General features: G+C 40.7%; 1 protein-coding gene and 1 pseudogene across 2 annotated transcripts in view; one reads left to right on the forward strand and one right to left on the reverse strand.

Moving 5' to 3' along the window:
* The window catches only part of LOC110043698 (UDP-glucose:glycoprotein glucosyltransferase 1-like), a 43747-nt gene extending 26863 nt beyond the window's left edge, over nucleotides 1-16884 (forward strand). The window contains exons 32-47 of one of the 2 annotated variants that reach the window (XM_089293492.1): nucleotides 4192-4243; nucleotides 4876-4982; nucleotides 5920-6005; nucleotides 7325-7406; nucleotides 8094-8182; nucleotides 8612-8731; nucleotides 9849-9933; nucleotides 10814-10923; nucleotides 11126-11198; nucleotides 12167-12270; nucleotides 12750-12806; nucleotides 13196-13268; nucleotides 14391-14432; nucleotides 14798-14914; nucleotides 15554-15701; nucleotides 16506-16884. In XM_089293492.1, coding sequence (XP_089149618.1) covers nucleotides 4192-4243; nucleotides 4876-4982; nucleotides 5920-6005; nucleotides 7325-7406; nucleotides 8094-8182; nucleotides 8612-8731; nucleotides 9849-9933; nucleotides 10814-10923; nucleotides 11126-11198; nucleotides 12167-12270; nucleotides 12750-12806; nucleotides 13196-13268; nucleotides 14391-14432; nucleotides 14798-14914; nucleotides 15554-15701; nucleotides 16506-16537 — 1377 coding nt within the window. In that variant the 3' untranslated portion in view covers nucleotides 16538-16884. The remainder of the gene's footprint in view (nucleotides 1-4191; nucleotides 4244-4875; nucleotides 4983-5919; nucleotides 6006-7324; nucleotides 7407-8093; nucleotides 8183-8611; nucleotides 8732-9848; nucleotides 9934-10813; nucleotides 10924-11125; nucleotides 11199-12166; nucleotides 12271-12749; nucleotides 12807-13195; nucleotides 13269-14390; nucleotides 14433-14797; nucleotides 14915-15553; nucleotides 15702-16505) is intronic. The other variant, XM_089293493.1, reaches the window with a different exon arrangement.
* A 2457-nt stretch (nucleotides 16885-19341) lies between these two features.
* LOC110043678 (ryncolin-2 pseudogene) lies at nucleotides 19342-23690 on the reverse strand (annotated as a pseudogene).
* Nucleotides 23691-24942: the final 1252 nt, after the last annotated feature.

Consider the following 24942-nt stretch of genomic DNA (forward strand, 5'->3'; position numbering starts at 1 on the left):
CCGAGCATATTTTCGCGCCAAATGGAGGCTATTGTGTTTATTATTCTTCAAATATTTTTCGCAACACAAGCAAACCACTCGCCTGCGGCTTGTCTTCCACGCGGTTTTTCTCGTTTTGCCAACTTTCACTCGTGTTTCTGAACTCCAGAAACACGGAATATATTTCCTATTTTTTCTCAATAGTTGCTTAATAGTGCTTTTCTAGCTAGCGTGTCTTGTAGGCCATGGAAACCTGGGTTTTGAGACCGTGAATTCCATTTTACATTTCATTTGTAGATAAACCAAACAAATCTTTGATTGCAATCCTTATTAGATCTCAGTTCCTTTCTAGTGTGATTATCCTTTTGCAGATTATTTTTTCCGGTAACAAACTTGAAAATGCAAGTGAATGTGTCAGAGATCTTAAATTAGAACTGCGGAGAAAAATCTATAGACATATATGAACACAACTTAAGCAGTTCTGAAATTAATGCCGAGAAAAATAATCGAGCTCAAGCGGGATTCGAACCCATAACCTCTGTGTTCTAACAATTGAGCTATCAAGCCAACTGGGAGTTTTTTTTCTTGTGTTTGTTTTGTTGTTGTTGTTGTTGTTGTTTTGGGAAGTTTCACGAGTTTAGTAAGGCTAATTTAAATGCACTTCACCTTGGGCTGACACCTTGCGGTGGTGGTGAAGCTTGTGTGTCTCCATGACCCGGAGAGCTGTGCCGGCGGGGACTTTGTTCCCTGGCAGGTCTAACCATGCCGGATTGGTCGAAGGGTAGAGGCCAGACGAAGAATAGCCCCTGGTCCTCCAGGTTGGGGGTTGGGCGGCGGGCTGATAACCCGCTCCCAGAAAATGCTATTTATTACAGAAACCGAAGCTAGAACTACCATTGCACCCTATCGGGAAGCAGGGGTAAAAGATGTTAACACCCGGTTGGAACAACGTGCGAAGCAGCGAATGACGCATAAACCGCCGACGAAATTGCTGTCGCCAAAAGCGTGTGTGAAGATCGGGCAATGGAATGTTAGGACAATGTTTGAGACTGGTAAGTGCGCACAGGTGATCAAGGAGATGCAGAGGTATGGTATTAGTATTCTAGGAGTAAGTGAAATGAGATGGAACTCTTGTGGGAAGTTGAGGGTAGCTACAGGCGAAACTGTGCTATACTCAGGAATGGATGAAGGTGAAAATCATGAGAGAGGAGTTGGCTTTATTCTGTCCAAAGAAGCTGCACAATGTCTGCTGGAATGGGAGCCAGTGTCTGAGAGGATAATCAGAGCCCGGTTCAACTCGAGGTGGCAGAAGGTTACCATCTTGCAATGCTATGCCCCAACAAATGAGGCAACGGAGGAGGTGAAGGATGATTTCTACGACCAGCTACAGATGGTTTTGGAGCAGGTGCCATGTAGAGATGTGAAGATCGTCATGGGAGATATGAATGCTAAGATGGGAATGGATAACACAGGCAGAGAGGAGGTGATGGGTAAACATGGAGCAAGAGCTGAGATGAATGAAAATGGTGAGAGATGGGCGGACTTCTGTCAGGCAAATGAACTGGTAATCGGTGGAACGCTGTTCCCCCATAAGGAGTGTCACAAGCGGACATGGAGGTCTCCTGATGGTGGTATTGTGAATCAGATCGACCACCTGGCATTTAGCAAGAGATGGAGGAGCTCACTGCAGGACGTTCGCGCGATGCGTGGAGCAGACGTTGGGTCAGACCACCACCTGTTGATGGCAAAAGTCAGGCTAAGGATTGCCAAAGTGAGAAAGGGGGATAGTGGCCGAGTGCGTTTTGAGGTCAGCAAGCTGAAAGATCTGGAGGTTAGGAACCCATTCAAGCTAGCACTGCATAACAGATTTGAGGGTCTGCAGCAGTTGATGGAGGAGGAGGAACTGTCAGTGGATGATGAATGGAGGCAGATTGAACAAGGTTATGTGGAGACCTGCGAGCAGGTGCTGGGTAGGGCAAAGGCAAACAGGAAGGAGTGGATCAGCAAGGAGACTTGGGAGTTAATCGAGCAGCGAAAGGTGGCAAAAAACACCATAAACATGGCCAGAACAAGAAACCAGAAGAGAGAGGCAAGTAAAAGATATCAAGAGTTAAATAGGGAGGTGAAGAGGAGGTGTAGGAGAGACAAGAGGGCGTATGTGGAAGCAGAAGCTGAGAGAGCTGAGGAGGCTGGAAAGAGAGGTGATGCAAGGACTTTGTACGAGATCACTAGAAAGCTAAGTGGGAGGATCCAGAATACTTGTAAGCCAGTGAGAAATGAGGCAGGCGTGTTGCTCAGGACAGCAGAGGAGGAGATGCACCGGTGGAGGGAGCACTTTCAAACAGTGCTTAACCATGAGGAGCCGATCAACCCGCCAGAGGTGGAGCCAAATGACGAGCTTAACATCAGGACAGGTCACGTTACACGTATTGAAATCAAGAATGCTATAAAGAAGTTAAAAAACGGGAAGGCTGCAGGATGTGACAATATTCCACCAGAGGCAATCAAGGCGGGAGGGGACACATCAGAGGAGGTTCTCCTGGGCCTCTGCAACAGGATATGGAATGAGGAGAAGATACCAGAGGAGTGGAGAAAAGGTCTGCTAATCAAGCTGCCCAAGAAAGGTGATTTGAGCTACTGTAAAAACTGGCGTGGCATTATGTTGCTGAACATGGCAAGTAAGGTGTTTTGCAGAGTGATCCTGGAGCGCATCAAGATTGCGTTGGACGAAAAGCTGAGAGAGGAACAGGCGGGCTTTCGAGCAGGTCGAAGCTGCACGGATCAAATAGCAACACTGCGGATTATTATAGAACAGAGTATCGAGTGGCAGTCCTCCTTGTACATCAACTTTATCGATTTTGAGAAGGCCTTCGATAGTATCAGTAGAGATGTTTTGTGGAGGTTGTTGCGGCACTACGGGTTGCCTGACAAGATAGTCACCATCATCAGAGTTCTCTATGAGGGTTTCTCCGCACAGGTGGTACACAATGGACAGAAGACTCAACCATTGGATATGAGGACCGGGGTAAGACAAGGCTGCCTGCTATCTCCCTTGCTGTTTCTGGTCGCCCTGGATTGGGTGACGAGGACAGCCTTTGACAGGAAAAGAGGTATTCAGTGGAACTTTACGACATCATTAGAAGATCTTGACTTTGCCGATGATCTGGCCCTACTGTCGCACAGAATACAGGATATGAGGGATAAGACACGAGCCTTGGAGGTACAAAGTGCGAAGGTAGGCCTGAAGATCAATGCCACCAAGACAAAGCTGATGCGTATTGGTACCAAACGTGGTGATGTTGTGTCGGTAGCTGGGAAGCGGGTTGAGGAAGTGGATGAGTTCACATACCTTGGGAGCATTGTAAGCAAGAAGGGAGGCACTGACGAGGACATTCAGGCACGAATTGGAAAGGCAAGACAGGCATTTGCGATGCTGAGACCAATATGGCGATCCACGGCACTAACAACCAAGACCAAGCTGAGAGTCTTTGGGACAAATGTGAAGGCGGTGCTCTTGTATGGTTCTGAAACTTGGAGGCTCACCAAGGGATTGGAGCAGAAGTTGCAAGTGTTTATCAATAAGAGCCTGAGGAACATCTTGCGGATTTGGTGGCCTAGAAAAATCAGCAACAAGGACCTTTGGAGTCAAACAGGGCAACGACCGATAGAGGAAGAGATAAGACAGAGAGCTTGGGGCTGGATCGGCCACACACTGAGGAAACCAGATGGACACGTAGTCAAGAGGGCACTAGAGTGGAACCCACAGGGGAAGCGAAAGAGAGGGAGACCCCAAAACAGCTGGAGGCGCACGAGAATGGCAGAGTTGGCGGCGAAGCATGTTACGTGGAATGAGGCAAAAGGCACTGCACAAAATAGGGTTAGGTGGCGCGCGCTAGTTGAGGACCTATGTTCCACTTAGGAACGAAGAGGATTAAGTAAGTAATTTAAATGCAAACAAAATAATTTTAAATTGGCAGCTTTTTATGAAAAGGGGCTCATGACTTCGCATATTTGCCTGACTTTGAATGGTGTACGAACATTACTCGCGTAGCGTCTGGTTATCACTTAATTTTGTTGGAAAAGTATTCCAAATATACGTTTGTTTTGATTTGTTTCTGCTTTTACTAGGTTTTATACATTTGACATGTGAAGAAGCTTGTGAAAAAAGTGTTCTTATATTCAGATACGACTGATGTTTACTTTTCTTCGCAGGTGGAAAACCAAGTCATGGGAAAATTTGAGTTGGAATATATCTTTATCGAAGGTAAAGCGATAACGTGTTCTTTTTCTAACATGATCTCTACATTTATGTGTTTTTATTTGGTATTTGATTTTGGTTGTTTTCTTGGGCAGTAATACTCGACAATTGAGCGAAACCACTTTGAAGTTATACTAATGACCAACGACAGCGATGTTAGAAACATCATATGATATTACTATTTTGACAGTCTTCAGAACGTGTGATTTGGCATCGAATGTTTGAAATGTAGGAACTGCCCAGATGAAACGTAGAATTCCTCGAGCAATTTGTTTTCTTGTTGTTGCTTCCTTGGCTTAACAACGCATCCTGGTTGGTTATAACTTTCGTTAGTTTGTATTGTTTTTTGAACACCGAAGCGTTAATTTCCTGACCGTAGTTAGAGTATAAATATATAAAGGACAGGTCACACTACCGCGTAGTTAACCGAAGTTATCTCTATCTTAACTTTATTTAGTAGCCTTGATGTGACCACAGCCAATGTCTAACTCTTTATTGAAGTCTGAAAGATATATAGGGACAGAGCTCCTTTAAGCAGGAGTCACCGTAGGCCGCCAGCTTGATGGGCCACTTGGCTCAAATTCAGACTTAAACTCCCGCAATTGTCTACAATATATATGTTTTTCTTTAACCGACAGGCCATTGCTCGGACTTTCATACCAGACAGCCACCAAGAGGACTTCAGTTCACTCTTGGTACACCAAGGAATCCTGGCATGTTTGATACAATCGTTATGGCGAATTTGGTAAGATTAAGCGGACTTCCTTATCTGTTACTGGCACTGTTTAAAGTCCCGTTCTCCCACCTCCAGCGGCGGTTACATTCCGTAATATACAGGAAGAAATGCATTCCCTCTCCTCCCTCCGGGCCCACAAACACCTGATGTCCCACTTAGGCCTCGATGACAAACATTTCTTAGAAGGGAGGAAGGGAGAACAAACTACCTGCTTGAGAAGGGTATCTCGACGTTAGCGTCATTAGTACATATCAAGGAATAGTATTTTTAATACTGTCATTTAGTATTATTGATAAGAAAAGTTAATGAAATGGATATTCAGTTTCCCTCTACATTTTGTCTACCACAGGAAATTTCTTTCTGTTTTTTTTTTCTTTTTTTTTTTTTTTGTACTATTGTTTATTTCTTATTCTCATTCTCGTTTACAACGAGCTCTAGACTAAAATAATGCAATGAAAGGTTAGATTACTGACAAAGCGATTTTCAGCTGCCAGAACTTCTTGACATTGTAAACAATCTGTTCATACAAATTACCTTAAACTAATGCAGTGCATTTTATTCTTGCCTAGTTTTCGGGATTCCGTTCCGCTTTTAGCCCCTCCTACGTAGACGTTTTTATGCCCTTAACGCGCTCTCTTTCAACGATCGAGCGTCAATGTTGGAGTCTATTCCGCTTTTGGCTTTCTGGTATTTCATTCATGATTTAAATTTCTGTGAGCAGTCGCTCCAATTTTGTTTTCTGCGTTGCACCCTCTACCTGTGAATTTCAATCCACGGAGTCGCCATCTTGAATGACTTGGCGAGCAAAACCCGGGAATGGAAAAAAGCGCAAGGCTCGGGGAGCATTAAAAATAATCTTTACGATTCCATCAGAGATAAAATAGCGCACCCTAGCGTCTTGAAGAAGTTCAAGTGAATGTTATTTTTTGTTTTGTATGACGCGTAGGGATATTTCCAGCTCAAAGCTTATCCAGGTGCTTGGTCACTTAGGGTAAGAGAAGGCAGGTCATCTGAAATTTACGAGATTGAAAGGTAACACTGTTAATTAAGCTGTGTTGTGTAACCAAATGTAACCTCTCCGTATAACCACCAGTCACTTCACAACTCGAATGCTATAGTGTTGTACCGACATCACGGGAAAATGAACTCTGCTCTTGCTTAAGTTGTGTCACAACTGGAAAAAAACTTGTGTCCAGCTGCTGCGTATACGCTTTTCACATTAAGGCCGAGACACACTAGGCAACAAGTCGCTGCGACAGGTCTCTGCGATAAGTCGCTCCGTGTGTACTGCTTCTAAACCAAGTCGCTGCGGCAAGACGCTTGTTCCTGCCAAGCGCCACCGTGATTTCGGATGAGGGGGAATACGAAGTTCTAATTCAACATCGCGGACCTATAGCGAAGGTCAAAGAAAAAGAATCTTTTAGTTCTGTTAACGATGCTGTTAGATAACGAAAAATATGAACACGTTGAAAGAAGATACTGAACCCGACAGTGAGTGTCAAGAAGAGAAGAATGAGGGGCTTATTACCCTCTTTTAAAGAACCTGCTATGGAGGATTTATCCCATAAGAGTCTATTGTCTTTGTAGAACTGGATTACCACTTAAGTTGCGGATACGTTCCATGCTGAAGGCGAAGAATCCTCGGATCGCTCAGATTTTTGCCCATCCACATGTTCAGCCGCCATTTTGAACAGGTTACTGAGGGATCATGGGAAATAAATGACGCTCTCTCACTGGTTAATTTATATTTTGTCGCAGCGACGCGTCACTGAAGGGTACACACGCTGCGACAACGCTGCTTTCAGTCATTTTGTCACTGCGATTAGTGGCTCTAATTCAAACCAGTTTGAATTCGTACGTGCGACTGATCGCAACGACAAAATTCTGTCGCAGCGACAAAGATTTTCACATAACTTCACCATGTCACACAAGCCGACTCGTTGCAGCGACTTGTCGCCTAGTGTGTCTCGGCCTCTAGTAATTTGTTAGCTATGTCATATAACGTAAACGTTTCATAATAAGTTATTGTTGGACGAGTAGGTCTCAAGCTATTTTTACAAATTGAGCCGTGGTTGAACGATGTGTGATGGTCCATGATATCTATCATACTATCATGAACTATCACACACGTGATCAAACAGGAAAACTATCATCTACTGTCATGAAGAATTTGAACATGCTCAAAGTTAACGATAGTTGATGATAGTTGGCGGTCAAACGAAAGCGCGCTTTATTCCTGATCATTTGCAAGAAAGCACTTCATTGCTTGTGTGTTTTGCCATAAGCAATTTATTGCAACCTCGTGTAGTTTTTATTTTGAGTGATGTTGTATTATTTTTTCATTCCTTTAGTGTTTCCGGAAGCGTAAAGGAAGGTGACACTCATTTTACAGTCGTTGTCGACAGCTTTATTGGAAAACTTATGAAAGTAAAGGTGAGACTGGGTCTAGCGAGTGTTTTGTGTTAAGCCTCATTCTTTAGTAGAGTCCTATTCCACTTGAAGAGAGTTTGATCTCTTCCTGGTCTGGTACACATGTTTGAACTGGTGGGATTTTACTTTGATCATTGGTTATTGCGCAGACGCTCCCTGGGCTCGTCACGCAATCTTCCAGGAGTGCGTGACCAGCTATAAGAAGGTCCGCGTAAGAGGCTCTCTTGATCAAATTGAATTTAATTTTGTAAAGGACACCATTATGAAAATGACGTTAGAAAACATGTTTTCTTGACAATCTTGGACAAGTTTTAAGGGGAGCGCTTTTAACTCTGACTTACATGGCTGGAAACTTTTTTATTGAGTTGACGAAAGTTGAGGGGAAATGAGAATTTCATGAACACCATATTTAAAAACTATTTTGTTGGTCATTCATGTATGTTGAAGTGCATTTGATAAACGCAATTTTCCTTGCGGAGAATGCGATCAACATCTACTTTGAGTTTCTGGGGGAAATAAAGCAGGGTCACAATTCTGCTATTGGGAGGAGGAATCAGGCTTGAATAATTATGCATCATGGTATATAAAATATTTCACTTCGCCAGCTCTCTGTTTGTATAACCCTCCCAGTTTTACCTGTGGCGATTTTTCCTTTACTGTGTCACTGATCAGCTATTATTCATTGTTCAGGTAAAGAGAAAGCCTGGCATGGAAGGTAAAGATCTCCTAAGTGACTCTGACAGCAAGTCTTCCGGAGGAATATGGGATTCACTCTCAAGGTGATTTGAACTGCGCTGTATTTCATGTAGACACAGGGCTCTTTCCATTGAATCAAAAATTCCGGCTTGCATTTCCGGAAACTTCTCGTTGGCGAAAAAAAAAAAAACATTTTCCGGAATTCGGAAAAGAGGACAACCTCGCCAGTTATATCCAAGTGTTCGAAAATGTCTGAATGGGAATTTCCGTCCTGTTTGATTTTCCTCCCGGATTGTCGCATTTCTAAGTAAACTTCCGCACCAATTGCCTACGTGTCGAAAATTCGAAAATTTCTGGTTGAATGGAAAGCGCCCACAACTTCACAAAATAGATAAGAGGGCTTCACAGTATGGATGCCCGCCTTCAGTTGTCGTTATTTCTGGTGTTGTTATTGTTTTTCTTTTTCTTGTTTTTTGATGTTTTGTACCACTGTTGTAAATAACCAAAAGCAGTTTTCTTCATACCTATTTACCTAGCATCGTTGGAAGTGAAACAAAAGAAGACATCCCGAAAGATGAAACCATAAACGTGTTCTCAGTAGCATCTGGTCATCTTTATGAACGTTTCTTAAGGTAATTTTTCGTATCATCATTTTCGCTAGTGTATTAGTCTGTGTATTATTTAAGAAATGGAAAACATTTACCGTGTTTCTATCGAGTTTTAAGTATAAATCTACTAGCGTTCTATCACGAATGCCGTTCTCTGATTGGCTACGCTACTCACTATCTATTCTGTTGATAGATAGCGAGTAACGTAGCAGTGTGCCCTTGTTAACAAAACGACGGCTGCTTCTTGGCGTTTTCAAAGTGTCTGTGAAGAGGATTTAGGTAAAGTTTTGAACGACTAGTAGATTTATACTAAAACAATTAGATTATTCGCTCTCGATTTCTATGTTGCGCCATCGTCAACTATCACGCAAAATAGTATCTAAATTCTTAAAACTTTCCGCCATTTTAAACACAGAGGGAAAAACTTTGAAATGATGACGTCAATCGTGCTTCTGTCCTCTAATAGATCATAGGCGAGAACCAATCAAAATGCGAGAATAACGTGGATTATTATGTAATTAAGCAATAGACCACTCTTTCTATGGTTTTACTGGCGCAATAAACCACGCGGGATGTTGGGAGGACACGAGAAAAGCTTGTAAATCACGAGCCGTTAGGCGAGTGATTTACAACTGCTTTTTGAGTGGAAAAAAAAAAATAAAAAGACTATATGACGACCAACTTCTGGTCCTGTTTTTCCTCGCAAATTTCCATGTATATGTTGAATGAAAAGATATTCGTGTCATTGATATCTCGGCCAGTGAAAGGCAAAACTGATCATTACATTTGTTATCGCTAGAGTTCCGAGTTCTCTAGTTCCCGCGCAGAGCTGCCATAGATCGGGAATCGTGGTTTACCGGTACAATAGAACATAGGTCTAGCAACTCTATTGACCAATCAGAGCGTGCGTAGTTTCTCCGTTATTTTATAATCTGTGATAGCGTAGCAGTGTGCCCTTGTTAACAAAACGAAGGCCGCTTCTTAGCGTTTTTGTGGAAGTGTCTGTGAAAAGGATCTAGATTAAGTCTTGAACGACTGGTAGAATTATACTAAAGCAATGCAGCCCGAGTCAACAATCGCGCGATAGAATTCGAGAGCGAATAATCTAATTGTTTTAGTATTGGTATTCTTTTCTTTTCAGGATTATGATGTTGACTGTCATGAAGAACACTAAAAACCCTGTGAAGTTTTGGTTTCTTAAGAACTACCTCTCGCCTACAATTAAGGTTTGATGATTAAGTAATTAGGTCATTATTAATTAATTGCCAAAGTTGATGGGTGAATAATAATTTCCTTTACAAATACGGTCAAAGTACTATTTAACAATAGCCCATTCGGCTTCGCCTCATGGGCTATTGACCCGTAGCCCTTGAGGGCGAAGGGTCTAATTGTTTTAGTATCACCCAACTAGTCGGACAGAAAAGGTAATAACAAAGTTAGCAAATGCAAGTTAAAGAAATATTTATTTGGGAATAAAACGAAAGAAAACGTCACGCTCGATTGCGCCAATTTCGCTACTCGATGACTATTACTAATAGTCCCCTATTAGCGTAGCCAATCAAAATGCAGGATTTGCATTAGTCCACTAGTTGGGTGATACTAAATGGTAATAACACTACAAGCCGTAAACAGTCCCATCTTGCCCGCTCTCAATAGCTTCCCCGCTCGTTGAGCTGTCCCTTTAATAAGGATCTGAACTTTTAAATCGAGGAAATGTTCACCAGCAATGGTTGTGCAGACAGCAGCCGGTTGCTTTTAAGCACGAAGCAGTGAGTTCATATTAAACCTCTTTTTCTCGCCACACCGTCCAAGCCTTTTATTAAAATCATTGCTACAAGCCCCAGGAAGCTGGTCTTGTTACACATGCCAGAAATAAGTAGTGTTAACTACTTATTTCTAACTATTTATTTCGTTTTCAGCGTCTGAAAACTGCAGTTTTTAATATACGCTCTTATGGGCCGCCAAAAAAAAAAAAACATTTAAAGCGATTTATGTTTAAACATAAATCGCTTTGAATGTCTTTTGGCGGCCGAGAAGAGCGTATATTAAACACCGCATTCTTTCAGACGCTGAAAAAGCCTGTATGTTGTTATTTTCTCTTACAAGGCTTTCTTGCCTCACATGGCCAAGGAGTACGGTTTTCAGTATGAGCTTGTGCAGTATCACTGGCCTCATTGGTTACACGCCCAAACAGAGAAGCAGAGAGTGATATGGGGGTAAGTGTCAAGTGGCCTGAGATATTTGTATAGAACTGAAATCAGTAACGAAATTCTCTTTTCCCCTACTTGGTGAGATTCCTGTTTGTGCCTCAAAGATCCACTATATTTACGAGCTTCACAGTAAAAATGTTAGTGATTATCTTGAGTTCATTTTTTTTTTTTTTCATTACTGTTTTTTTCTTTATTCCTTGATTCACAGATACAAAATTTTGTTTCTGGATGTTCTTTTCCCGCTCCATGTGAAGAAAATCATCTTCGTCGATGCAGATTTAGTACGTATTTTGTAGAGTTAATGCTTTACTTGGAGAGTGAATTTCAGTTCAAACGATTTTAAACCTAGCTTTCTTGGGTCTCAGACACTTCCTAATTGTTTTCGAACTGAGAATTTCGTGTGTTCGTGTGTTCAGTAGTTTTTCCTTTTCTTTGTTTATTTTAATGCTAAGAAATCGGTGACGTGAAACAAAAGCAAATGTGCATAGAGCGTTTTCGCTTGACCTCTCGACGGTCATGTTGCTGCTCCAAAACAGAATGACCAATTCCCTCTTTGAGACATGCCCGCGGGTAATCATGGTACATGTATGCATTATCTTGGACTGCATATTTGTTTTGATGAAAAGAACGACCATGATTCCCTGCAGGCGTGACTTATAGAGGAAATTCGTCAATCCTTTCCTAAGAATTAAGGGGGTTTTTTTTGTTAAGAAAACATTTCCTATTGTTTGGGAAATAAATCTGTTCTTTTCCATGCGAAAAGCTCCAGGGTTCGTACGGGTCAAGGAAAACCTGGAAAGTCATGGAATTTTATAATTTCATTTTCCAGGCCTGGAAAGTCCTGAAATTAAAGTGTGGGTCATGGAAAGTCATGGAAAAGTAATAAACTTTCTGAGAATGAGCAGGCCAAAAAACACCAAAAGTTGAAAATAACAACAGACAAGTCAGAAAGCCAGTAAATTCCGGTAAAAAAATGAACACTAGCACGCATTTTATGCGTCATAATGTGGGAAAATACCATAAATAATAGATTGTTTCGACAATACTTTGAGAACAACTGCCTAACATAGGTCATGGAAAACTCGGAAAGATCATGGAAAAGGTCATGGAAAGTCATGGAATTTCAAAAACTCAAAAGAGTACGAACCTTGCTCCGCCATTTGGTAGAATTTGCCATCAGGTGTTTCTCACTTCATGAATAGTCTCTCCTCGTTATTAACCCTTGTCATAAAATCTTTTTGTTCTTCAGATTGTGAGGGCGGACTTGAAAGAACTCAATGACTTAGACTTGTATGGAGCTCCTTACGCCTACACGCCATTCTGCGATAGTCGCAAAGAGATGGACGGGTTTAGGTGCGATATGTGTAATAAAGCAGAATACAATATTTTTTCAATGCATAAATACCTATTTTCCATCTTTCCTTTTTCTTTTGACATGGACAGAAACGAAAAAGTGGAGAAAGTTATGTTACCTTCTATTCAAGGCGTGCAATATGCTTTTGCAGTGCAGTCAACAACTATTACCCTGCGAAGTTTCTTTGGTTATCTCCTAATACCTAGCTGACGATGACGTGGGCTCAGCTGGCTAAAATCAAACGATGTTGGGCATAATCATGCGCAAGGCTTTGAAGAGTCAAAGCCTACGTGTAATAGATATTTTTTCATTGATGCACAAATTACAAAATAACCCCCTGTAGCTAGGCAGCAACACCCAACAGGTGACAAAACATCCAGAAATATATGCAGCTCACAGAATGGAGATTGAGACTTGTATGTAAAATACATTTGGAACACTTTTGAGAGCTGTCATCTCATTTATCCTTTCCTTGCAGATTTTGGAATGTTGGTTACTGGAGAAGTCACTTGGGTGGACGGCCATATCACATCAGGTAAGTAAAATAATACCATAGTGACCACGTGAATTACAATTTAAGAAAAAAATGAACGGATATTTTCCCAAGGCTTTTCGACATGGTTACGTATTGATCGGGTTTTTGTAAGATGAACTATTCGAGATGCCTGTCTTTCACCACAAGTAAGAAAAGGAAAATAAGTGACAACGGTGGTCTGTGCTTTGTTTCAAAGCAATTTTTTTTTTACTTCATTCAAGTCCGGTAATCCCTTTCGGTTCCGAACCCTTTTATCCATTTTTCTAAGTCACTCCGACTTCTTACCACTATCGAGTTAAGCTTCGTGTGCGTGTGGCATTACCAATTCAGCATCATTTTGTTAAAAAATTTATAAGTTTCGTTCATTTTAAATCTTTTGTTTTTTGAAGTGCAATTTACGTCGTGGATTTAGATCGATTCAGGCGACTTGCTGCGGGCGACAGGTTAAGAGGACAGTATCAGGTCAGTAAACAGTTATCCACGGACCTGGAGGGAAACACGACACGTGCCGTACACATGTATATAGCTGTTTCAACAAAGTTTGTCGCACAAAATTGTAAAAGCGTACCCATCAATGACGATTGGTATTACGAGTAGTGACAGTTTGGCGTTGCTTGATTGAAGTTCACGGTGTTTCAGCAAGAAGAAAGGAGGAAGCCTGAATACATATGTTTGTCCTGTTCCCCTATATTACCCTGAAACACCTTGAACTTCAATCAAGCAACCGTGAACCACCATTAACCATAATACCTACCGACATTGTCACGTGAGATTTTACGCTTTGGAAGGACATTCTTTCTCGAAACAGCTGTAAACAGCTAAAAAGTGACTTTTTGCTGACCGCAAAGTGACTAGAGTGGAGGCCATCCCGTTAATACGACAACGGCCACTTTATTCTGACCTGAACGAAAGCTCATTCAGTGCTTTTCTTATATTTTAAGAACCCCTTTAATACGGCCAGATTTTTGTGGCCCGTTGGTGACCGCGGATTAACGGAGTTCCACTGTTCTTACCATTAGTTTAATATTCATATATATATATACTTTATTGTTACCTTCCCAATGGGGCTTTTCAGGAACAATTACTTAAATTACTAAGTTACTAATAACTACACAATCAAAATTAATCAAATTTAAGAAACATTTACAACATTATCTAAACTTTGTAGTCGCGAAAAATACTAAAAATAAATGAAGTTTAGGGAGTATTTACAAAATTGTCTAAAAGCTTATTCTTTAAGATACGTTTAAAAACTTGAACTGAACAGCTTGATTTTAAAAAGGGGTCTAAATTGTTCCAAAGTCCAATAGTTCTGTAATAAAATGTTCTTTGTCCTGAGGCTGTTCACAAAATTACCCGTTGAGTTTCTGGTTTTTTATAATTAATCTATCGCAAAATGTGTCCAATAGTCACGACCACACAAACATTAACATCAAGAAATGCGTTATATTTCTAAGAAACCCCTCTTAGTCAAATGCCGGCCATGCATGGAAATAATGCTTGTCTTCAAAAATGAGTCATCAAGCCAGTTGTTGTGTTGATCCTTACAAAATGTTCATTATGAATTGTTGATTTGTCTTACAGGGCTTGAGTCAGGATCCAAACAGTCTCTCTAACCTCGATCAGGTACGATGCAACGTATTAATCTTATTAAAAGTATTTTAGTTTCAAATAGTTTAAAATGTAAATAAAATTGCAAAACAAAAATGGACCACGCTTAATTTGACTGCTTAATTTAAGTGCGTTACAAATTATCGTTTACTCGGCCAGTTGATCTTTTCTTGGAGAACGAGAGCTAGGCAGTCACAGTCTGCAGGATCCGAACCGAAAGGATGAGTCTTAAACTCTTACTCATTTCTCACTAAGTTTACTTTCTTTTGACAAAGTCATCCAAATGTTTTCTGTATTTCTAAAGTGAAACGCTTGATCTTGTGTTTGTTTGTTTGTTTGGTTGGTTGTTTATTGGTTTATTTGTTTGTTGTGTTGTTCAGGACTTGCCCAACAACATGATCCATCAAGTGCCTATCAGGTCCCTCCCTCAGGAGTGGCTGTGGTGTGAAACGTGGTGTGACGATGAATCAAAGAGCAGAGCCAAAGCTATTGACCTGGTATAGTAATCCGTTTAATAAATTTTTATCCAAGTTTTTAAAAACTGTACGCCAGCTGTAAAACTCGGAACAGATGTTCAGTGAACGTTGGCTCATGAGCTGAGATTGATCCTTCGTTTCCAACATTTCTGCGATATTAGCAGTGCTCATTACCAAGTTTCACTGTGAAAGAAAAAAAAGAAGAGATGCTTTGAAGCTGTAGAGGGGCAGCAGAACTAAACTAAAAACTAGAACCCCGGTAAAAAGTTTTAAACGTTTGACTGTTAATGTGGTAGATATGACAATGAATCGTATAAGTTTTGAAGGCTAAAATAATAAAGGCGATGCGAAGTTTTGACCAGACACTGCTGCAAGAATGCGATTTGTTCATGGGAACTACGTCACGGTTTTCGCATCTTGGAAAGTTTAGCCTGAAATTTTCAAGTTCGTCGTTTGTAATCCATGTTAATCTTTTCCATCTGTATCCATCCTTTTTCCTTTGTGGTTTGTTATTGTCCCTTTGGTGTTTTTTCCTATCTTAGTAAACTACTATTTTGAGGTTTCCTTCACCACCTGAAAAGGTGGTTTTGTACGCGGCCAAAATAACTCAAAATATCGCGACTAATCTCTATACGAATTTTTTTCTTTTATTCCTACTAGTGTAACAATCCGTTGACAAAAGAACCTAAGCTACAAAGCGCTGTGAGGATAGTGAAAGAGTGGACGGACCTAGATAATGAAGTGAGAAGTCTACAAGAAAGGGTATCCACGCACGCGGCTTCGTCAAAATCTGAACCAGCTAAACCAGGTGACTAGTTCAACTTTTTAGAGTTGTTTTAGGTCGCGAAATGGTCAAGGAAAACAAATTCTTCAAGGTTCCGGGAAAAACCAGAGGCTTTTATTTTGAGCCAGGGAAAATTGACAATTTGAAGGAAAATGATGTTGTATTTATTTGGTGTGCGAAATGGTCTTTGTATCGAGGAAAGGTCATGGAAAGTTTTTGGCAGCCACCAGGTTTGACTGTTTGCGTAAAACATATCGTTTTCTGACTCTTTTCTTTCCTGAAGGGACAGAAGGGCATGGTGCAATATTTTTTTAAATATTTTTGTTATTATTTTTAAGCTTAGTTCACACTGGAGACATAGCGACATAAATTTAACGACAGTAGAAGGACGTTTTATCCTATTTTTGCATTGTAAACATGCTGACATAATGAAATAAAAGCAACATAGCGACATAATGAAAACACTGATCTTTTCCCTATGTCTTGATGTCGATGCTCACTTTGTCGACCTGAGTGATTATCTCGTTATGTCATCATGTCGTTTATGTCGTTGTGTCGCTAGTGTGAACCAGGTAGGGGAAACGTTCTTGAGACACTGCTAGAGTCATGTTTCAGAGAGCCAGTATTCTTCCCCCATAAACCTTAAAAAAAAACGTCCGCGAAGGAGGCTGGCTCATAAAACTCTACATATGGTCTGCGGTGATCACAAGATAGAACAGAGCCCTAAAGGTATCTTTACATCAGTAGCAACATTTGTACGCCGATCATGCTATTGTGGTCTTTGTTAAATCAATAAGTAAAAGTATCTTCTGTTTTTCTTACCCACAGATTCTCCAGTCAAACCAAAAGAGGAGCTGTAGTTTCTGATAATTTCCTTCTTGGACGAAGTTCTGAAACTGTTGTCTTGTTTGGAATTCCCGTTACGGCAAACATGGCAAGCTTTTAAAGTTTAGTCTGATTTGCTGTACCTGAATTGTTTTCAAGATGTGTTCTTGCTCGCTCTCTGTACGCTGTCCAATTAGCAGCCTCTCCTACGAAAACGAGCTGGGCTATATACCGGAAGAAGAAAAACAACCTGACGAATAGAAGACTGATACATGTATTCTTCAATAATTTTCCTTTATCTCCCAACGTTGTAACTTGTGACGTTCCATGTTTTATGAATTTTCTTGTTTATAAATAATAAATATATAAATAAATAAGTTAATCACGCGTTCGATATTTTAGACAATGACTCTCTCTGTCGCTTTCTCGATCGGGTCCCGTCTTCGTTCATTCGGAAAGGAGCGCGGGCTCCTTTCCTAACCAGCGGCTGGTACTCGCGCCTTCGATTGCATCAGAGAGGTTTTTACGAATCTCTAAGCGTTGTAAATAAAACGTTTGATAAAAAATGGTCACGATGCCCGTGGCTTTTGAAGAAGTTTGATATTGGTGTATTTCCGAAAATCACGACAATACTTCCCCTTGACCACTCTTAACTTGGAGTAACCATGAAGGATACTTGTTGTATAAGCTGATAAAACTAAATTATGCATTTTCTCCCAACAAAATGCAAACAAGTTCAAAAGCTGTTTAATTTGAATTAAAAGCATTCGTCGTTAGTGGCCCGGGAATGCCTGTACCGCCCGCATGGCTTTTAATGTCCGCAACCCCTGCTACTCACACGAACTCCTACAAAGTTCCGGGCAACGCCGTATCCAGAGTCTTGACCAGCAGTAGAGAAACGAGCGACTCTGGAAAAATCTGCATTGATCTGATCTGAATTCCTATTGAATTGCGCATACCCAGCTGACAAACATGCTGGTGTTTTACTTCCGCTCATTTCCATTGTTTATGAAACCAAGCAAAATCTAGCCTGTAGCAGAACTCTCGAGAGTCCCTCGTTTCGTCAAGCTTGCGCAGTAAAGTACGGAGACCCAAGGAACGAGATTTGTTCCTCGCGTTAGTCACACTAAGAAAATAAATGATAATAAAAAGCTCGTCTAAAATAACCAAAAGTAACTTACGAAGAAAAGCTGTACAGCGAATGCAAGCAACACCCAACTCCGCTACATTGCGCCGCTCAAGACGACACAAGAACATACTTTTTTTTAGGGTTGTCCACTACACATAATCTGATACGATCCGTAAAAAAACAACTTTTCGATCGGTACGGTTTGTCAGACAGTAAAAGACAGTTTTCGATCCGTAAACGGTAGGAAAACTGCATCTCATTGAGGGGACTTGAATATAAATCGCGTCTTTCCGGAGTCGAGGAGCTGACATGGCTTGTCGATCCGTACGGTTTGAACGGTTGGAAAAGGCGTTTTCCATCCGTAAACGGTCGGAGAATTGCATCTTATTAGAGAGACTTAAAATATAAATCCCGTCTTGCCAGAGTCGAAGGGGTGACATAGCTTGTCGGTCCGTACGGTTTGTACGGTCGGAGAATTGCATCTCATTAGGGGGACTTAAAACATAAATCATGTCCTGCTAGAGCCGAGGAGTGACACAGCTTGTCGGTCCGTGCAGCTTGTACGGATGGAAAAGGCCGTTTCCATCCGTATACGATCGGAGAATTGCATCTAATTAGGTGGACTTAAAATATAAATCACGTCTTGCCAGAGTTCAGGGGCCTGTTTCTCGAAAGCCCCGGAAACCTTTCGGACCCGCACAGCCATTTTTATATGATCGGTATTTAAAGATAAAGAGGTGTAGACACCTGAAACGTCTTATATGAAAGGAACCTCTGTTCACATTGAGAATATGTTCATTAAACAGCTCTGAAGTCAAAAGGTTTGAGATTTTGCTACGGCTTTTCGGGACCTTCGAGAAACGGGCCCCAGGGGTTACACAGCTTGTCGATCCGTACGGTTTGTACGATTGGAAAAGGCCGTTTTCCATCCGCATACGGTCGGAGAATTGCATCTTATTAACACGTGATCTATATTAAAGTCGACCCCCTGATCAGATACAAGTTTTCTATCGTATCGAGGTATTTACGTTGGTATTTACGTTGGAAATCACGGTTTTCCATGTGGGTTCCCACCTACTTTTAATTTCTCTTCCGTTCGCACCCCTGCGGGATTGTAATCCTTTTCACCGTGTATTCCCTCGTGTATTTCATTTTAACTTTCTCTTTCTGTTTCTCCTTCTAATCCCTGCGCTTTCCGCAAAACGAAGAGTCGTTCATTAATCTAAAAGGTCGTTCATTAATCGTAAATTAGTAGTAGACTCCTTATATTTATGTGTTTGCTCGTTCTTTACGTCGTGATCTCCCCGCGTTGTGCGCTTCACGTGCATTGTCGTGGATAGAATAAAAGTCGCGCGTCTTGCGAAGCTATTTGTGCATTTTGAAAAGTTTAGCATGAATGTTTCAAGTTTGTCGTTTGCAATCCGTGTTAATCTTCTCCATCCTCAGCCATCATTGTTCCTTTATGGTTTATTATTATCTGTTTAGTGTTCTTCTTTATTTTGGTAAAGTACTATTTTCAGGTTTCCTTCAATTTGCGGAGAAATTTTGAACGTGGCCAAAATAACTCAAAATACTGTGACTAAGCTCCTTTATTCTCTCTCAAGAGGCAAATAGATATCTATATATATGTATATATTCGGATAAAGATTTGAATGAAATCTAATTTTATTCAACATTAAGTAATTTGCGAGCAGCTTACAGATTATATTTCTACTGAAAATCTGCCGGTCTTATTTTCATTTCAGATCTTTTGGCGGAGTAGTAGTCGCCCTTCCAATCACGCCAGTTGATGCCATCAGCGTGAGAAGCGTGTTGACCAGGATGATAGAGACCATTCAGGTTTGCTCGGCGACAGGTCTGGTACCACCATCCTCCTTTAAAGGTAGCCGCACAGTGGCGGTCATCTTCGTCATTATCTTGATCCTTGGTCGAAAAAGGAGCCCCAAGGTGATAGGTAAAAGAATCACCAGCAGTTCCTGGATAGACGAGAAAGCCAAAACAATGTAACTTAAGCCTCCAGGCGTTTAAGGACGTTCGCGCTGACTGTTTCTGCGCATCCTCACTGCGCAAGCAAATTCACACGCCACGTCATGCATCGAGCGCGCGCGCTGAGCATTAAAATGAACAATGATAGGGCAGATGGCCATTGCTATAGCTTTGCTTTGATTTATAGATCTTGGACGTTCGGTGACCCCTACCTTTCTTTCCAGAAACAGATTTTATGAACAATTGTCTCCACATTGGCCCAAAATGAAGAAAAAATCAATGTGGACAGTCGAAAAAATTTCAAGATTTCTGTCCACGAGACATCGAATCCCATCATCTTGCGGCTGCAAGGCGCGTGAAACCATGGTCGCTAAATGCGAACTTGTTCTTTGAGGAACCTCATCAGTTGACTAAATTCACATAATACATCCACTTAATAAGTATTTGGCAGAGGACATTTCACTTCAAAGATCTCATTATAATATTTTTGGGCTTACAGACACTGTGGCCTTATTCGCTAACGAAGCCCGATTTTTTCAGATTGAGGGTGTTCTTCCGGGCATGTTCTCTCCGAAACGAAGTCGGTGACCCCCGATTTTTTTTATATTTCTGACATAACTAACTCGTCATCTTACAGTGGTAAAAGTCTCAGAAAAAAAATCAATGTTGGAAAATGTTCGCGCGAACGTCCTTAAGACCTTTTAATGTACTTGAAAGTAAATGATTCTAATTTATCTAGTAGAAAAAAAACAAGCAGTAAACGAGTGTGTTTTGCTCAAAGAGTTAGATCGGTTCGCAATTGATCGTCGTAAACCCAAGCCAAAGTACTGCATTTTCTCGATTAAACGCCCCCAGTAAACTTGACTCAAGGATCAGGTGTTTGCGGACTTTTGCAGTTTAATCGAGCCTGGATTTTATTGGAGTTTTTATTCATTATATTTGGAGCTTTAAAATATCTTAAAACTATACCTATAGCTTTCTATAACTCGAATACAAATTCCGTTAGGGTCTTATTTACGAATCTACCTGGGAGACCCGGCGTTTAATCAAGAAAATACGGTAATCAAGTTGGTCAATAATTCAAAAAAAACCGCGAATCATTTTCAGTCAAATGAAAGCCGTTGTATGTCTCGTACCAATCACTCCAACGACAGCCGAAGATATTTTTTATAAACTCTTTTGGATAGCTGTAAAATGGCAGCCCAAGTTCAACAAATAAAGTGACATAAGACTTTTTTTTGGGCATCTAATCTAATGGCATCTGAATCAGTTTGATTCCCTCACCAGAGTTAGAGTAAGCCCCCAGGCTTAGCTGATACTTGGCTCTCTCACTCGTCACAGCAAACATGTCGTATTCAGCAAAGGCAGTGTTTCCTTCAGTGTCCTCAAGTTCTACTCGAAGCCTATTTTTTCCTTCCTTGGTCAGTCGGTGCATCTTGTCCAGTCCAAGCCAGAACTCACCATTCAGGTTGCCGAACCCTTGTTTGTAATATTTCCAGCCACGTTTAAAATTAACCGAGCCGTTCAATCTCTTTTGGATCACTGTCCACCCTCCACCGTCTGTTTGCTGGTCACAGTAAACATCAAAAGGGTCGTCATCATCTGGGTTGATCGAGTACACACCACTGATTCCAGTTTCACCAGATTTTTGCAGATCAGCACAGTTTCTCGTGACAACTGCGGCAAAATAACCGAGATTAGTGTTACACCTGGTTAACAGAAATTCTTTTTTTAGCCTTGATAATAATATGTTTCCTGAAATAGTAAGATGCTAAAATATAGCGTAGAACAGGGAGGGAGGGTGGGAAAAGTGCTAGTAGAGCTACAATGAACAATGAATACTGGTCACAAGGCTGTTAAACTGAAATCTGATGAAAGACCATGGGTGTGTCTGCGGTGGTAATTAATCGCTTTGTGTGTGACAACCAAAGAAGGAAAATTCCGCCCCTGCCTTTGGACGGATGTTTTCGCACGCTAGCCCCTAAGCGGTAACGGCAAAATCGCTACTTGTGAGATCGCGGGGAGGATCAAAACAATTAGGAGAAGCCTCGTGACATGAGAAAGAAAATAAACAGAATTGTGAATATCCTCGCGAAACTCGTAGTTTAAAATATACGTAATGATGATGATAAAACCTGATAGTTCGTGAAACATGACGAAGCCCATTGAGAAATCCGAAACTCCGGCCCACACGTTTGGTTACAAAAACTAATTAACAGGCAATTTAACCGCCAGATTTAGTGGTCATCCTCTCTGTGAGTTCTGAGTGACCTTCATGGCTTCGGAAAATGGTCAGAGAAGTAGTGTCCAATTCCACTCCAAAGCAGACATCCTGGGATAAAACCTGAACAGATTCACCCAGGGAGGTAAGGTGTGATGGAGAGATTCTTAAGACCCGAGATTTACACGTAACTCAAGATGGGAGAGAAAAATTATCATCAACCCGTGGATCGGCCTCAGGAGCTGAAGCTACAGGACCCTGACAATCTTTGTCGGGTTTGCCATACGGGTGCTGAGACTTTGCAATTTTACATCCTAACTCACTGAAGCAGTACGTTCCATAACGAACAAAGAAAAAGAAAAATTTACATGTCCTGCTAAAATCTAAACTTCTTGCCGAGTAGTATAATACATAGATTTAGCCAAACCTAAAAGCGTAGCTCCTGATTGCAATAACTAACCATTAAGGAGAAAGAGGATTTGTTTTTCTTGAATCAGAAACTCAAAAAACAAGATCAATTGTGAGCATGTAATTATTTAGCGTGAGGTTTCACTATTTTTTTTTTCCAGTAATATTTTAACAAACTGTACCCAATGAGACTTATAAGTTGAACCAAGATTGTAGAAATTATGTACGCAATATCTCAGGGACTTTCCAAGAAATGATTGTGCAAGGAAGATGTCGGAAGAAAAGTCAACAACGCGCCATGGGTTAATTTGTTACGAAAGTTTGCCTTTGCACGTACTGCCTCCTTCTCTCCCACTCCCCCAAAGTAATAACCTGACTTGAGCCTGCGATCTAATGGAAAACCAGTACTTGCGGTCAACTTAAAACAGTATGCGACCTCAATAAACTCTAAGCATGAGCCCGCAATGTGGTCACGTGATACTGGTCAGCGAATACCTTGATATGACAGCTGTCAATTGACCATAACATGAATGTCTAATCTCAAATATGTACCTATGGTAATGGTGCTACTATCCTATTTTTCAAGGTTTTGGGCTTGGGTACAGACGTACGGACGGAAGTACGGGCATTCATATGACAACCCAAATTTTTGCGATCGATGGGTTATCAAATTTTTCTAAGGTATGGAGCTCCGCTCCCGAGCTTTCGGCGCGCAGGAGCTCCGCTTCAACAGCGGCAAGACGTAAAAAATAACAGATTTTCTAAATCCAGTTGGCAGATTAACAGAAACATCTTTCTTCCATACACTAATTCTCAGTTGACTGGAAAGCCGTTTTCGCCGTTAGCTTTTCTCGTTTACATTACAATGTAATCCAAGGTAGATGCGAGGCAATTTCGGACAGAAAGCAAAATTCAAAATTGCCCGAAATTGCCTTACCACGATGTTGGATCATATCGTCATGTAAATAAGAAAAGTTAACCGTGGAAATGGGTATTATCGTGACAAATGTAAAACCATACGTTACAAGCCAAAACCTAGTTTTGTGTTAAATATACTTGTTTATCACTCTTTAGATGTCAAGCTAAATTCGGAAAGGAAAATGATAATGTTCTGGGTCGCTGGTAAAATTTGATGCATGGTATTTGCCCGCTTGCGTATGTATAACAAGAGTATCTAAAACAAGGAGACCCTTTCCCTTGACAAGACCCTTGATCCTTTAATAACTTTGTGAAAGCGTTCTTCCTCTCGTCTCCGTTTCGATTTCACAGGACAATTAGGTGACTTACCGCTATGATTGTAGTTTTCACATGTTTGAAGAGCGCTGATAGTGTCTTCTAATTGTAGAATCACTTCCGCTAGACAAGCCGAAGAAGTTCTTATTTCCATCATGAAAGTAAACAGCGAGAGAAGAGCGAACAATACGATCCACTTTTGAGAAGCCATTTCTGAAAAAGTCTAACCAGCAAAGAACATATATACTGAGTCATTATTATTCGCTAGAGCGGGACCGGACTGGGTCGAGGTCTGGGTCATTATCAATACAATCAAGTATTCAATTGGTTCCTGATAGGAAAAAAACACAGGCGTTGAATATTTCATGTAAATCACGAGTGTGAAGAGAGAATGCCCCCGAAGCCCGCGTCAAATAAAAAAAACAATGTGGCACATGATTGAAAAATGAAAAACCTTTATATTTCGCTCAGAGATACCCTATGATGAGTTTATAAACGTGATATGATTTTTTGCTCAGGTCTGCTTTTATTTTCCAAAATTTTCGCAAAAAAACTATAAGTGACGACAATGGCCACAAAATGGCGGACATTAATAACAACACAAGATTTTCGGTTTTGAAAATTCCAAAAGGAAGCAGGCTCCTTAACTTTGGATATTTGTGTAAGAACACTATTAGGCATTGGTAAATTATTTAAGCGTTCGAAATTCATTCACTTGTTTTTCCCTCTTCGAAGGGGAAAAGCGAATATCCGTAACTTAGTACGCACCGAGAAAACGAAGTTAGTAAGATATCTGTTATATCTCTATTGTGTATCTGACGGGTTCGGGAACGATTTATATTCACGCGGACCGGCTTAAATTTCTGAGGCACCTCGAAAGCAAAACGAGTCAATTTAAAATCGTTTTTTAGCGACCCTTAAGTCATTAGCAGTTTTTAATACACAATTTCAGAAGTTAAAGGAATTTACAAACTTTTACTTGCTAAAAAGCCGTTTATAATTACGTGACAAATAGGCGCGCGGAGAACCAATCACGATCGAGAATTTTTTTTTTTACGATAACTGCAGAAATTTTCGCACGCTCATTGGCTAATTTTCATCGTCAGTATGCGGACAGACACATGAATTTATAATTGATGATGCTATCGCCTCGTGGATCCACAGCTACTTTGACAATGTTATGACGAAATTCATCATCAATAACAGAACAGACGCATGAAAAACTGACGTCAATTTGTTAAATAGATACGATTAACAAAATTTTTAAATTATTTTTTAATAATAATAATAATAATAATAATAAACTAAACTAGACTTTATTTAAGAACGGTTCGCACTAATAGTCAAGGGCTAATAAACTTGTGGCCCTCGGAAAATAAAATTACATATTAAACCTAAACAATTCTATGAATACAAATTTGGAATATACAATATAATAACTGTTAAAAACATAATTCTTCCGC

Source organism: Orbicella faveolata, unplaced genomic scaffold (assembly GCF_042242905.1).
Source record: "Orbicella faveolata isolate gen_17 unplaced genomic scaffold, um_ofav_v1 contig_25, whole genome shotgun sequence".
NCBI lineage: Eukaryota > Metazoa > Cnidaria > Anthozoa > Scleractinia > Merulinidae > Orbicella > Orbicella faveolata.